At 44.4% G+C, this 12,639-nt stretch overlaps 1 protein-coding gene across 1 annotated transcript in view; it reads right to left on the reverse strand.

Moving 5' to 3' along the window:
- Positions 1-11,623, reverse strand: part of TMEFF2 (transmembrane protein with EGF-like and two follistatin-like domains 2) — a gene marked incomplete at its 5' end in the record, with an annotated part of 129,934 nt that extends 118,311 nt beyond the window's left edge. The window contains 3 exons of the mRNA XM_010152958.1: positions 2,528-2,554; positions 5,340-5,469; positions 11,514-11,623. Of these exons, the coding sequence (XP_010151260.1) occupies positions 2,528-2,554; positions 5,340-5,469; positions 11,514-11,623 (267 nt within the window). The remainder of the gene's footprint in view (positions 1-2,527; positions 2,555-5,339; positions 5,470-11,513) is intronic.
- Between the last annotated feature and the right edge of the window lie 1,016 nt (positions 11,624-12,639).

A 12,639-nucleotide genomic window follows, 5' to 3' on the forward strand; every position in this document is an offset into this window, starting at 1 on the left:
TGTTCAGACTGAAGGATCAGCCCTTACAGGTGCCTTCAAGTAGACATCCATCCACTCTTTGTCTTGTTAACCAGAGACTCCTAGTCCATGTCCAGGAGGCATTGCTCAGCCTGCCCCTGCCCACAGCAGTCCTCAGGGCTCCCAGCCTGGGTCTCTCTGGCTGCAAGGAGCCTCCTGCAAACCACAACAGTCGCACAGACCTGGACCTTGCCAGAAAGTCTGACAGCTCTGAAAAACACAACATAGAGCAAACAGCAATGCTGAAGCATTGCGTTCTGATGGCACTGTAACTGCAGCAAGAAACGGGGCAAATCAGCAGAAGAATGGGTGTTCCTAAGGGCTCCCAGCATCCAAGACATCTCAGGTACCTCGCTGCAAATGTACCCAACACCTACAGCCTCAACCTCCTGATTTAGGCAGAGGTATGGCCAAGTGGGAGGGTCCCTATGGCTGTAGTGTTGCAAAAAATGATGCTGCATTGGTTATAGCTTTGCAAAAAATGATGCTGCATTGGTTAGCAGTTTGTTAACCAAGACTGCTTGAAGAAGCATAAGAAAAGAAGATTTTCATAAAAACAGAAAACACATGAGATTGCCTAAGACCTCAGGCTTCTCACAGAAAAACATCCCACTCATGATTGTTGGAGTGGATTTTACAAGACTTACTGTGATGACATCCAAAATTTATTACAGCTCTTACAACAAGACCACGTCTAGTAAAGTGTGATGTAGTGACAACATTTACTTGGCTGGATTTAGCTTCTTAGGGCACATAAATATACTTTTGTACTTCAAGAACAGCCATAGCTACCTACTAAATCTTGAATAGTACAAGGCAGCTTTGTAGACCTTTAAACACATGCACCAACTTGGTTCTGTCTCCTTCACTAATCTGCTTCCTTATGGTCTTGCCCAGTCAGTCCCCAAGGTCGTGTTCTGCTCGTCTTACGTCAACCTGAGCTTTTAAAACGAAACTGTTTGTAAATCACGCTTTTAAATCCCTAAGCTTTTTGTGTATGCAATTCATTACTTTCAGAACGTGGCCAGGTTTGTTTCCCACCTCCCCAGTTATAAAACAAACTGGAAATCTTATCTGTTTTCCATGGTGCATACATGACGAATTTTGTGCAACCTCATTTGAAAACAGTTTTATTGACCATATGTATGAAAACCGTATCATAAGTATAAATTCAATTGTAAATTTCTGTTAAGCACTTCTTTGGCGTAACACTTTAAAAAGGACATTAGAGTAAAACAGGAACAGCTGGACAAAACTTTTGAAAAAGAATAGCAATATTTTAGGTTGTGTCTTTTTGGGAGCCAGATTTGAAGCATGCTGAAGTGTCCCGATTTCCACAAAGCAGGCAATTTTCCAGACATATCAGAAAATTAGGTCCCTTGCAAGTGCCTCATGCTCATTTTGTTGACCACTTTATAAGTAAAAATAATACTTAACTTACACATTGAGCTTTTTAATATACCCGTTACCAAAACTACATGAGGACTAGGTGGTATTTTGCCAAATACCAGGACTATATTTGAAAAACCTGAATCCAGCCAGGACAAGCCATAAAACTGGGTAAGAGCCCAGACCTGCTGTTGGTGCCTTATGCAGAAAGCTGGCTCAGTGCCTGGTGGCTGCCCAGCTGGAGGCGCCCAGCAGCATCCCAGCCTGACCTTGTCCTTCCCCTGCCAGGGGGCTCCTAAAGTTACTCAGGGGCCTAAGGCAGAAATGAGGGTAAGTCTTAAGGACAACCTCTTCCATAGCCACCCAAACTACCCCTGGCTCTCCCAGCCCCCAGAGAGGCCTGACACACCAGCCACACCAAACAAGTAGGTCCCAAAAGTCACATTCCCTGCCCTGAGGCAGGGCACTACCCAAACCCTGCCTTTGTGTTTCCAAGAAGGACTGCTTACAAACACCAGGACCAGTTTTAAATGAGCAAACGCATAAATCACTGCACCTAAGAAATAAAAAAACAACCCCCAACTTAAAAACAAGTTTGCCTACAAGTTACAGCAAACCCTCTATGCACCAAAGGGTTTTTCCACATTCACTTTTGCTGCTGCTGTTCTTATAAAAACACATTATTCTTTCCCTGTGACATTTCTTCACATCTTTGAAACAATGCTTTCCATTACCACAAAATATTTGGCTTGAATCCTCCAGTGAGGAGGAGCCAAGGGTTTGGTTCATATTTTATAAACAAAAGAAATTACTCTAAACATAAAACAAATGAGTGCAACTGTAACAGTAGATGGAGATAGAGCTCCTAGCACAACCCATGAATAATTCCAAGTCCTATTAGAAGCAACACAGCTTTCTGAATTTCCCAAGAAAACAGCATGTCTTTACTAGGTACCAGCTTGACTAAAATGCAAAACGTCACTTTTTCACAAAAAAAGCTGAATGAAAGACAATACATAGTGTAAAAACTAAACTGCAAACCATATCCACTTACAATCTGAAATTGTGAAAGACAATGTGTGCACACGTAAGCACAGAGATATTAAAAGATGGCTCTTACCTCCATCCCCAGATCCTGAGCCGGCATCTGAGAACAGAACAGAGAGAAATTGATATTCACGTGCTGCATGTCCTGTGAGTGTGTCAAGCAAGACTGCTCCGCCAAGTGTATCACAGTGTACCTTACGTTTGATGTCATCCCTCGGTAAATTATAGAGATCTAATCTGAACGTGGTTCACTCGAGCCATCTTTCTCACGTCTCAACTCTCTTTCTTTAAAGTCTCTATATCAGACTAAAATAATGTAAGCCCTGGAGTGCTGTAACGTCCGTATAAGCCTCTGCCTTGTTCTGTTGTACTGAGACTGATGGAGCTTTGTTTGCATCGGTTGCGCAAAGTTCCTTCTCTTGGACACTACTGAATACCCACCACCAAATAGAATTTTTTAAACCATTTTTTGAGGCCAGACCAATTGGAAATTCATGTCATTATCTTTACAGAACAGTAACATCTCATCAGATCACAACTTATTAGAATAAACCATTGAAATTATTCAAGATCTTTAGGTAGATTATTAAAATGCCATTTTTCTTGAGGTTGTTACTGAGGTTCAAAACTGAGGGGTTTATTTTGCTTCTGCTTGATGTTTTGTTGGCTGGAATGACAGGAGTCAGACATTTAGAAAGTGCAGCATCACAAAATTGCCAAGTCTGGAGTGTCATTACAACTTTCTAAGCAAGGCAAAGCACTGAAAAGCACACACGTGTAGGGTTACCAAAAATCATTAAGAGGCGTTTCTTTGGCAAGGAAGGGAGGGAGGCTGTCATGCCATCCTCCCCGTTAGTGGAGCGGTTATATATTCATCTGCATCAAGAGTAATAGAAAGAGTTTGGAAAGACTGCTTTGGGATCCAGTTACCCTATGAACTGGTGGATCTAATTTACTGACAGCAAGGTCTGGTGGATCTGGTGGCTTCTATGCGCCATCATTGCTCAAAGTTAAAAAAAGGAAAACCTTTATTTAAACTTGTCACAAGAATGGCTTACAGTGGTAGATCTACACAGCAAGACTGCATGGGACAGAGACAAAAGGGGGTTGGGAAAAGAGAACAGAAGAGGATGGTGTTTTCCCAGTGACCATCTCCTGCATTTTCCTGATCTCATCTTCCGTCCTTCCCAAGTAAACAAGGGGGTAACAAGGAAATAGAAAAGAAAGGTGTCTTCATTACAATGCACTGCTTTTCAGGTGTGCCAGGTCTCCCGAGCACAGAGAGAGAAATGAATGCCTGTTATCACCTGCCTCCCGCAATGAACTGCCATAATCTCTGGCTCTTTAGAGGAAGAGGACCTTGTGTCTCTCCCTCTGCCCCTAACCGTTCAACACCCAGACCTGTGCTGGTCAGGTCCAGGACTCTTGCTTCTGGAACTCCCAGTAGTCCAGGTCTCTGCTGGAGCTCCTGTGCACCCTTCTCTCTGTCCTATCCCACAGGGAAATCTAAGCCACACAGGTGCTCCCTTCTCCACTGTGCCTCCTCTCTGGGAGAAGGAAAGTGAGGCCAAATGATGAAGACTTCAGGAAAGCCTCCTTTCCCGCCCCCCCCCAAAAAAACTGTTTCTGAAATCCACGATGTGTTTCAGGGAGAATGCTTCCAACATGGCCATTGCCAGTAGACAAGCAAGTTTAAGAACAGATGTAGCAATGAACTTAAAATCAGCCCTGTAATCAAAAAGTTTGAACCAAAAAAGACCAGTTGCTGTGCTAGGAGAGTAAAAAGACAATTTACTAAGTTGAAGAAATCTTATGCCACAATAGGCTTTGTCAGCCTGAGCTCAATTTAATACCGATTTATAGACAAAAAAATTGCAGCATATGTTTTTTTCCTCTTGGAAATTGTCAGGTAACAGCTTCAGAGAACAACAACATTTCCAGGGAAAGAAGTTTATTTTCTCTCAGGTGAATGAAACACAAAATTACGGCACTGCAAAAAGTTTGTCTAATGCACTTTTTATTGACTCCTCTGTCCTCAGCCAAGAAAAAATTCTGCTTTAAGTTTCAAGAACTCTCTCAGGAATAAAGACTTACTCCTCCTGCTCTTTTCAAGTTAACTTCACTGCCCACCTCTAACAGACACTGAGCACAAAAGAAAAACATCAAGAACTCCTGCACACAAGCAGTTTTCCTGACTGATTTTGCTCATTCACCTTTCCAGCTGTTTCATAAAAGCAGAGATACAAATAGCTCACCATGCACAGAGTTAAGCAAAGATGTCTCCAACGACAGTTTTCACATATGCTCTTTAATGAATTCTTCCAACAAGCCCAGAAAAAACCCTGTTGCACAGACTCGTTCATTAAGTGTGTTTTGGGCCAAATCTTCAGCTGGGATGAATTGGCAGAGCTCATTACTAGCAGTGGTCTGTTGAATCATACCAGCTGGGAATCTGGCCCTACGTGCATAAGGAAAAACCTAAGAAACTGGATTGCAGGCAATAATGCTCCAGTTCTATCTTTCCAGATTATGGAGAGGTTTGTGGTAATCCAGATGCCCATTTATCAGACATCTGCTCATTTAATCTGCTTCCAGTTACTTGTCGTAACAGCTCCAAAGTGCACGCAGTGCCCAGGATGATCAGGAGCACAAGATACATATTAAAAAAAGAAATCAGCTTCTGTGCTGCACTCTTCAGAACAGTGTCAAGGGTATACAATATCATAAACTGTAAGCCTGTACTAAGTCAGGTGCTTAAAAGGGAAGGATGGCAGCAAGTTCTCATGCTTACGACTGCAAAGAATTAACCCAAAATGAACTCAAAGAGAATGATTATTTGATTCAGGGGCGAGGTCAGCAGGCAGCCTGGGGCACGTTATACATACCGGTGGCACATGATCCTTCGGACACGAGGAGTATTTCACTCTGCTGCTTGCAGGCAGCCTGCTTCAAGTAGCATTCGTTCTGGTAGGTGTCGCCGTTGGAGCCACACACGGGCACGTAGTCATTGTTACACTGATGGAGACGGACAGAGAGCAGACAGGTTAGTCACACAAACGAGGTGACACAGCATCCATTCAGGTGCCCCCACCCCGCCTTCCCTTCCAATATTAAAACCCTGGGAAAAACACAGAGGGAGACACTGACCCTCCTCTTCACATTTACAGACACCAGAGGAGAGGAAGTAGGGATTTTTATAAGGACAAAAGGCAGAGGAACATAAACCAGACTTGAACAGGTTAGGGAAAAGTTAATCTGAATGGGCAAAGTGTTTAATAAGTACCCCCAGAGAGGCCTCTCCCTGCGAGAATGAGGAGGGAGGGCATTCCGGGAGAAAGAATATGGGCAAGGCAAACGGCTCCTCGCATCTGCGGCAGCGGCTCATGTGTTTCCATTGGATGGCCACAGACAAATTGTAACGAACAGGCTCGCCTTTCCCCTCCTCCTGCACATACACACCCTCACTGCTACAGAGGCAGTCATTTGTACACACAGAAGTGTCTGCCTGTGCACGTATAATTCTCTGTTTAAGCACTTAGCCATTATTAGAATTGACTGGACGGAGGGAAATTATTTCCGAGAGACCTATGACCAAAGCCCATCCCTCTTTCTGCAGAGACATTTCTGTTCCCAGGAGCTGCTGCCGGGCTGCTCCACCAAGGTCCAAGCTCTCCCCGTGGCGGGCAGGAGCAGCAGCACTGCAGCGAGCTCAGCCAGCACACCAAAGAGCGCAGAAGTTACCCACACCACGCACCCCTCCTTCGGCTCAAACTCCTGCTTGGCTCCGCAAACTACCTGCTTTGTTCCCTCTACTGCTGAAAGACAGCCTTGCCCTCTCTTGCTCATTCTAATAAAAATAATTCCATTTTATATTGAAAATTGGGCAACCTACCGGGTGCAGTTATCGTAAGATAATCACACTCCGAGGCTTAGAAATACTTGGATGTACCCTGTACATGGTAATTATACCAGGGATATGATTATCTCATGATTACCATACTCCTGGTATGCCTCATTGTTTAATTATTACAAATGGAATGATCACAATTATTATTTACAAATGTTCACCTCTGCTTAAATCCAAGTAAAAATTAAAAAGAAATCATACTTCCTATTTAGCTGCATTATATGCCACAAAGTGTCTGAGGTGTGTTCGTCAGGCGCGATGTAAAATGCAGAACTGAAATTCCAGGGATTATAAACATGAAATATGCTCCAAAGTGAATGACTACAGAAGTGATTAACACAAACAATTGCATAGATTGCATTAATTGCAGGCCTCCGCACAGAGCGGCTGCCAAGGAATTATTCATAGTTGGTCAGAGTGACATTTTGATTGGGCCAAATCAAATGACATTTTCCTCATGCATTGTATTTTCTTAAATCTTCCCAAGCTGCTGCCCACCCCCAGCGCTCTCTTCCCCGGGAACAAGAAAGAAAACCAGCAGCCACAACAGTAGAAATCTTCTTCTGCTCCTGACGAAGGGCTCCTCCATGCAGAGATTTTTAAACAGTTGATTAAAAAGTGTTTCTATGCTATTTTCACCATTATGTTCCAATTCCAAGCAGAAAATGCCAACTTCATCCAGAAGCTCAACAGCAATTGCTGGAGGCTGATCCGGAATACTTAACCAGCACAATGAACACAATCATGAATTTTCTAAAGCATGAAGGATCAAATCATGCTTGCTTTTGACATGCTATCTGCTTGTCACCCACGGGACTTTTTGCCAGAATAATCTGTGCAGAATTTGGCCCAAAGTATCTCAGTGGGCTCTGTTACATGTAGAAACAAAGCTGGATCCTGCTCCCAAGAAACACAGTGGCAAACTCTCTGTTGGTTTCACCCAGAGCAAGGGAGGATCTTTTACACTGACGCAGGTGCAAATCTGAAAGGCCAGGCAGCCCTACATTACCAGCGTATAGCACCAAGGGCGAAATCCTGATCCACAGCAACAGGGGACAGAGCTGCTATGAGCTAGGCTGGAACTTCTTCCAAAGCTTGGCAACTTTAAAATGCCTTTGAAAGACACCAGGGCTCCAGGAAGGATTAACTCTCACGGCAAAAGCTTCCCATCTCTCCTGTGGCTCCTACCACACTCAAGCACAGCTTTGATGACAATCACAGGTGATGCTCAGCCTTTTCTTTTTCAAACTGTGCTGGTCCCAGATGCATTTCTTCATCTGCTGCCCATGCTTCCACCACTGCCTTCAGACAACTGGTATTCAGAAGAAAAATGCAGGAACCCAGTCACCGCTGCTGAGCCACAGGGAACAAAAGAAGTGAGAGCTTCTAAATGGATCGTGCCTTGGCTCCAAAAGGCACCAGGAAACCATAGTGGAAGTTACCCAGGAAAGAAGACAAGACCACCAATGAGAAGGTTTGACACTGGTCACCAGGTTACTCTTGACCCACTGGAGCTAGACTTGACCACGCTGAATCCAGGTGTCACTGCTTTTCACTGTCTTAACATACTTCTTGCTAGTAGTGGAGGATATTAGATGTTGACTGTCATAGTTTCCTCTGTCTAGTGACACATTTTTGGTATTGGTTTAGGGCTCAACAGACCAAGCCCCTAGATGTGAACTTGATTCTCTATCCCTACAATAAGGCCTGATCAAGCACTCCGGGACATCCACATCAAAACATGCATGAAAGCCACCAGCATAGTACCATACTGTCCAATTCTTATACAACAGGTTTGTAAAATAGAGCTGTAGAGAATGGAAACGGATGTATCCAATGCAGCCAAGAATCAGTCAGAGACTGCCTTCCTCAGCACCAGCAGCCTCGAGTGCCTACTATGACAGCCAGAGACAAACCAGCCTTGCAAGCATTGGGGTCAGTGCTGTGCACTGAAGTAAGGTTTGTATTTTGAAGAAAATGGTAACTTGTGTAACTCCTCCTCCTGGTAACACTGTTAAATGTTTGACCTTCTCCTACTCTCATGGATTAACTACTCCCAAAATGCCACCTACATTTTGAACCAAGTACGGTGAAAATATATTCTGGAAATACAGTATAAAGCTGCAGGTTGTCCAGATGATGTTCCAGCTCCGCAAACACTGAAACACGTGAAGGATCCAACACGCATGAAAACAGGACTCTTTCCTCACTTTAAAAACAGTGAATGTCCACAGCCTTGGTGACTAAAGCGAGAAGACACGCAGCATTGTCGGAAATACCCTGGTACGTCTTTGGATATGTTCATGAAGACTGAGAGGGAGGAGAACCCCGGCTGCCAGACCTATGGCTTTGGGCAGGCTGGGGTACAGACCCCAGCAAGCTGTGTCTCCAACCGCGTGCCTCCTGGCACAGCTCTGCACCTTCTGGTGGACCTGCTGAGTACAGGGAGGGAAGGGGTTGGTGCCTTCCCCCACACTCAGCCCCACTGTCCCAGTGCCTTCCCACCCAGCACTGAGGCCTGGGCCTGCCCTAAGAGGGGCACAGGCCTGCATTTTACTGATCAGAGCAGGACAGGCTGTTCTCTGATGGCAATGTGTGTCTGTTCTTGTGAGGAGGTAGAGAATGGGATATCATTTTGCAGTGGAGTGACAAGAGAGCCAACCGATATGAATCCCTTTCTTAGCACATGCCTGCCTGCTCTCCAGCAACGGAAGCCTAACTCGGGTGTTCCAGAGCAGTCCGATCATGTTCACCCATTCAAGTAACAATAAATTAATTTTATTAATGCCACTTGGACAGACACAATGCGTCTGCAGTTCTGGTTTGAAAAAGAACCCAGATGAAGACTGCAGCAGCCCTGCTCCCCACATCTGCCTCCCCCAGCCCCCTCAAGACACAGGCTGGCCAGCCCAGGACTTTCAACAGTACAGAAGCCAAATTAGCTTTCCGTCCTTGTCTGTTCTCTCAAGATGCAGTTAAAGCCCCTGGCAAATTCTGGAGAAAACATAAAAAGTAATTATAGTGATGAGGAGTCTGCTATTGATTTGCTCACTATCACCCCAGAGAGCTGTCACTGAAACGGGGGACCTGAATTCTGATAGAGGACCCCCTTACTCGTGACACAAATTACCTGGTGACTCTGCCATACTTGGCTAGTCTCAGATGCCACACTAGAAATTAATTTTCTACTCTGGTGGCATATCTTGTTGGCTTGTCACACTGTCCACTGATGTTACAAGAGAAGCTGACATCTCCCCAGCTCTGCCTGAATCAAAGCGGACGCGTTTGACTACAGAAGCCCCCGGCGCCGCATCGTCCTTCTCAGAGCCGGAGCAGCCTCAGCCACAGGTAATTTGCCCTCCAAGGTCACAGTCAGCCCTGCGGCTCCACGGAGGGCTCAAATCAAGGCAGAGAGCTCCGAGTCTTTACAGGGCCTGATCCAAAGGCCACCGAACCCAAAGATCACTACTGATTTCAACCCATTTACTAGTGATCAGGCCCACAGTTGCCCAATTCTTTTTGAGCTCATTTACATATTCATATACTAATTATCTGATTTACTTAAATCCCTTTCAACTGCCCCCTACAGAACTGCTCAACTCAGCATATATATAGCATTCACCTCTCAGAGAAGACAACAGCCCAGAATGGTTTACTTGGCTATACTGACCCTGAATCACCAGGGACCAGCATCCTGCCTTAGGAAAACACAGCTCCCAACGCCTTTCTCCCTGCCCGCAGCAACATCTGGATTTGCTCCTTCTAGGCTACGAGTCCACTGCTTTATGCCAAATGGCAACCCCAAACTGAGACCACAGACAAGACCCAAGCCCTCCCTGTGCCTGCTCTAAGCTCCCACTGCTCATGGCATAAAATCTGCCCTCGCTTCCCACCAGGCAGCAGGACAAGTCACAGACATTTCACCGTGCTACAGATTTTTTCTTAGAAAGAGAAAACAGACCAACTCTTAAATCACTGCACATGCTGAGGCAAATGCTCAAAACAGCATTCTCACATTGAATTTTTGATTGCATGCAAACTAGAAATGGAATTGAAAAACCCATGGTCAATATGAATTTTCTCCCAATGCGGGAAACACGAGCACTTCAGCAAACAACTGTCTTGTTCTTATTACCGAAAATTCCTTCTTTGTTTTAAATGAAGGAATTTATCACTTCAGTTTCTTCTCTGAAGACACATTTGGCTCTAGAAATATAAACGATACTTGTCATGCTTCAAAGCGAATAGTCTATCAAAGCCCAATCATAAATTAATCATTACAGATGTGCACGATCTTGAACTGTGCACTATTTGGCCTGCTGTACTGTAAACACTCAAATCAGTGTTACAAGTTCCACAACTTCACAGATCCACATTAAAATGCAAGAAACCACCGGGGCCTAAACGTATATACAACACGTGCTGGTACATGTTTAAAACTCCTTTAATTTGTTCAGTTTTTATTCAGGTCATTATGTAAAGCACAGCTGTTTTGTGAGTGGGCTAAAACATATTAAATGGAATCCTTCATAATGAAATCGTCTGACTTTGAGAATGCCTTAGGTTTAGATGTAGCTGCAAGAGAGAGAGAGAAGAAAGAGAAGGAAAAACCCCCTACTAATCAGTAATACCTCCCCATCCCCCCACCCCCAAACTATACAAAACCTAAAGGAAGTTCATGATTTTGGAACAGAGGGATTGCTCTTTAATCTGATCAGTTGGGCAGATAAACAGGCAGAAGCATTGTCACTATGCAGCTCTTCCTGAAAATATTGCATAAGCACATTACAGATCCATTTCTTTAACTAGATCAGAACTCCGAATACAATAAGCCATGATCTGTATCAGAAATGAATTTAGAAAGGACTCTAAATCCTTGTTAAAAGGGCAGAGATGCAAAACCAGAAATGCACAACCTGGAACTGCAGACCCAAAGGGACATTTAAAGCCACAGCATCTGCATTTTCCCAGAGAAACTTACATCTTCTTGACACCAGTTGGTCCTCCTGCCAGCTTTTATACATGCTGCCAGGTTTTCCCTCTAACTTCTCCGCCCGTAGAGAAATAAATTGCCAAGTGATAGGTTATAAAGGGAGACCCTTGATTTGTATTCTCATTAGTGAATTAGAGAACGAAATATCAATCTTCTTACCTTGAACTGACAGACACAAGTCACACTGTCTCCAATCCTTAAACACTCCCCATCAAATTTACAGGTATTGGTGTCGCAGAGAAAGAGATCATTTTCTCTGTCATCGTAACCTCAAATGTGAAGAGGGGAAAAAAAAAAAAGTCAGCTTTGGTCTAGCAAGAGGAACAATACGGGATGATTGCATTTTTAAAGCACACAGCACAATAACCTTGTTGATGAAACTATACGGTCCCGATTTTCTTTTGTCCTTCCCCGTCCTCAGTTTTCCACTTTTTCTCCTGTTTCCTCCCTCAGTCTTTCCATCAGTCCTTATTCCAAATAGCCTCACACACTTTCTTTTTCTATTTCACAGAGTCCCTTTCCTCAAAAGCACCCCGGTAATTATGCTATTTCATGGCTCTGGGTTGGAAGCGTCATCAACTTATCCCTATCCGATCACAAATCTGTTGGACAAAAGTCCAAATTGGAATTTCTCCAGCCCCTGATGCAACAAAGCCCCCAATAATAAAGACAAACAGGCTGTGTGTTTTCCGTGATGGTCTGCCTGATCCCAATGAAGATTGATCACCTCTAAGTTAACAGGAGAAGTGCCAGGTTCCCCACAAGCCGCTGAGTGAACCTAGCTCTCTGCCTTCATTTTTTCTCCAGGAAAATCAACACATCTGACTGAAGATTCAGTTCACGAATACAAGCATGAATTTCAGATTTCGCTAGTTGACTTCCCACTCTGACAGCGTGCAGCAAGGTATTAAACAAAACAGCTATATCAGACTCCAAACCCATTAGGATCTAAATCCATCGATTTTTTTTTAAAGACATCCTAGCACTCTTAACCGTACACTACATGTTTAAAATGAAGAGCTTACAGTGGAAATTCCCCCCGATCTGACATATCATGTGCGACACTCGTTACCCCAAAGAATGCTTTCCCTTCAAGGGCTATCACAGCCTAATTTCAGAACAACTTTACACATCGGAGAAGAACCGGCTGCTGACCTACATAGGAAACTCATTATAAAGGTCAGCCCGACTTCAAGGAACAGGCACCGGGTTCCCGGCGTCCGTACCCCGATGTGCTCTCAATTCGGTGCGCACGGAAACCACCGCCCGCACGATGCGCACACCC

The sequence above is a fragment of the Eurypyga helias genome, unplaced genomic scaffold, assembly GCF_000690775.1.
Source record: "Eurypyga helias isolate BGI_N326 unplaced genomic scaffold, ASM69077v1 scaffold1656, whole genome shotgun sequence".
NCBI classification, from domain to species: domain Eukaryota; kingdom Metazoa; phylum Chordata; class Aves; order Eurypygiformes; family Eurypygidae; genus Eurypyga; species Eurypyga helias.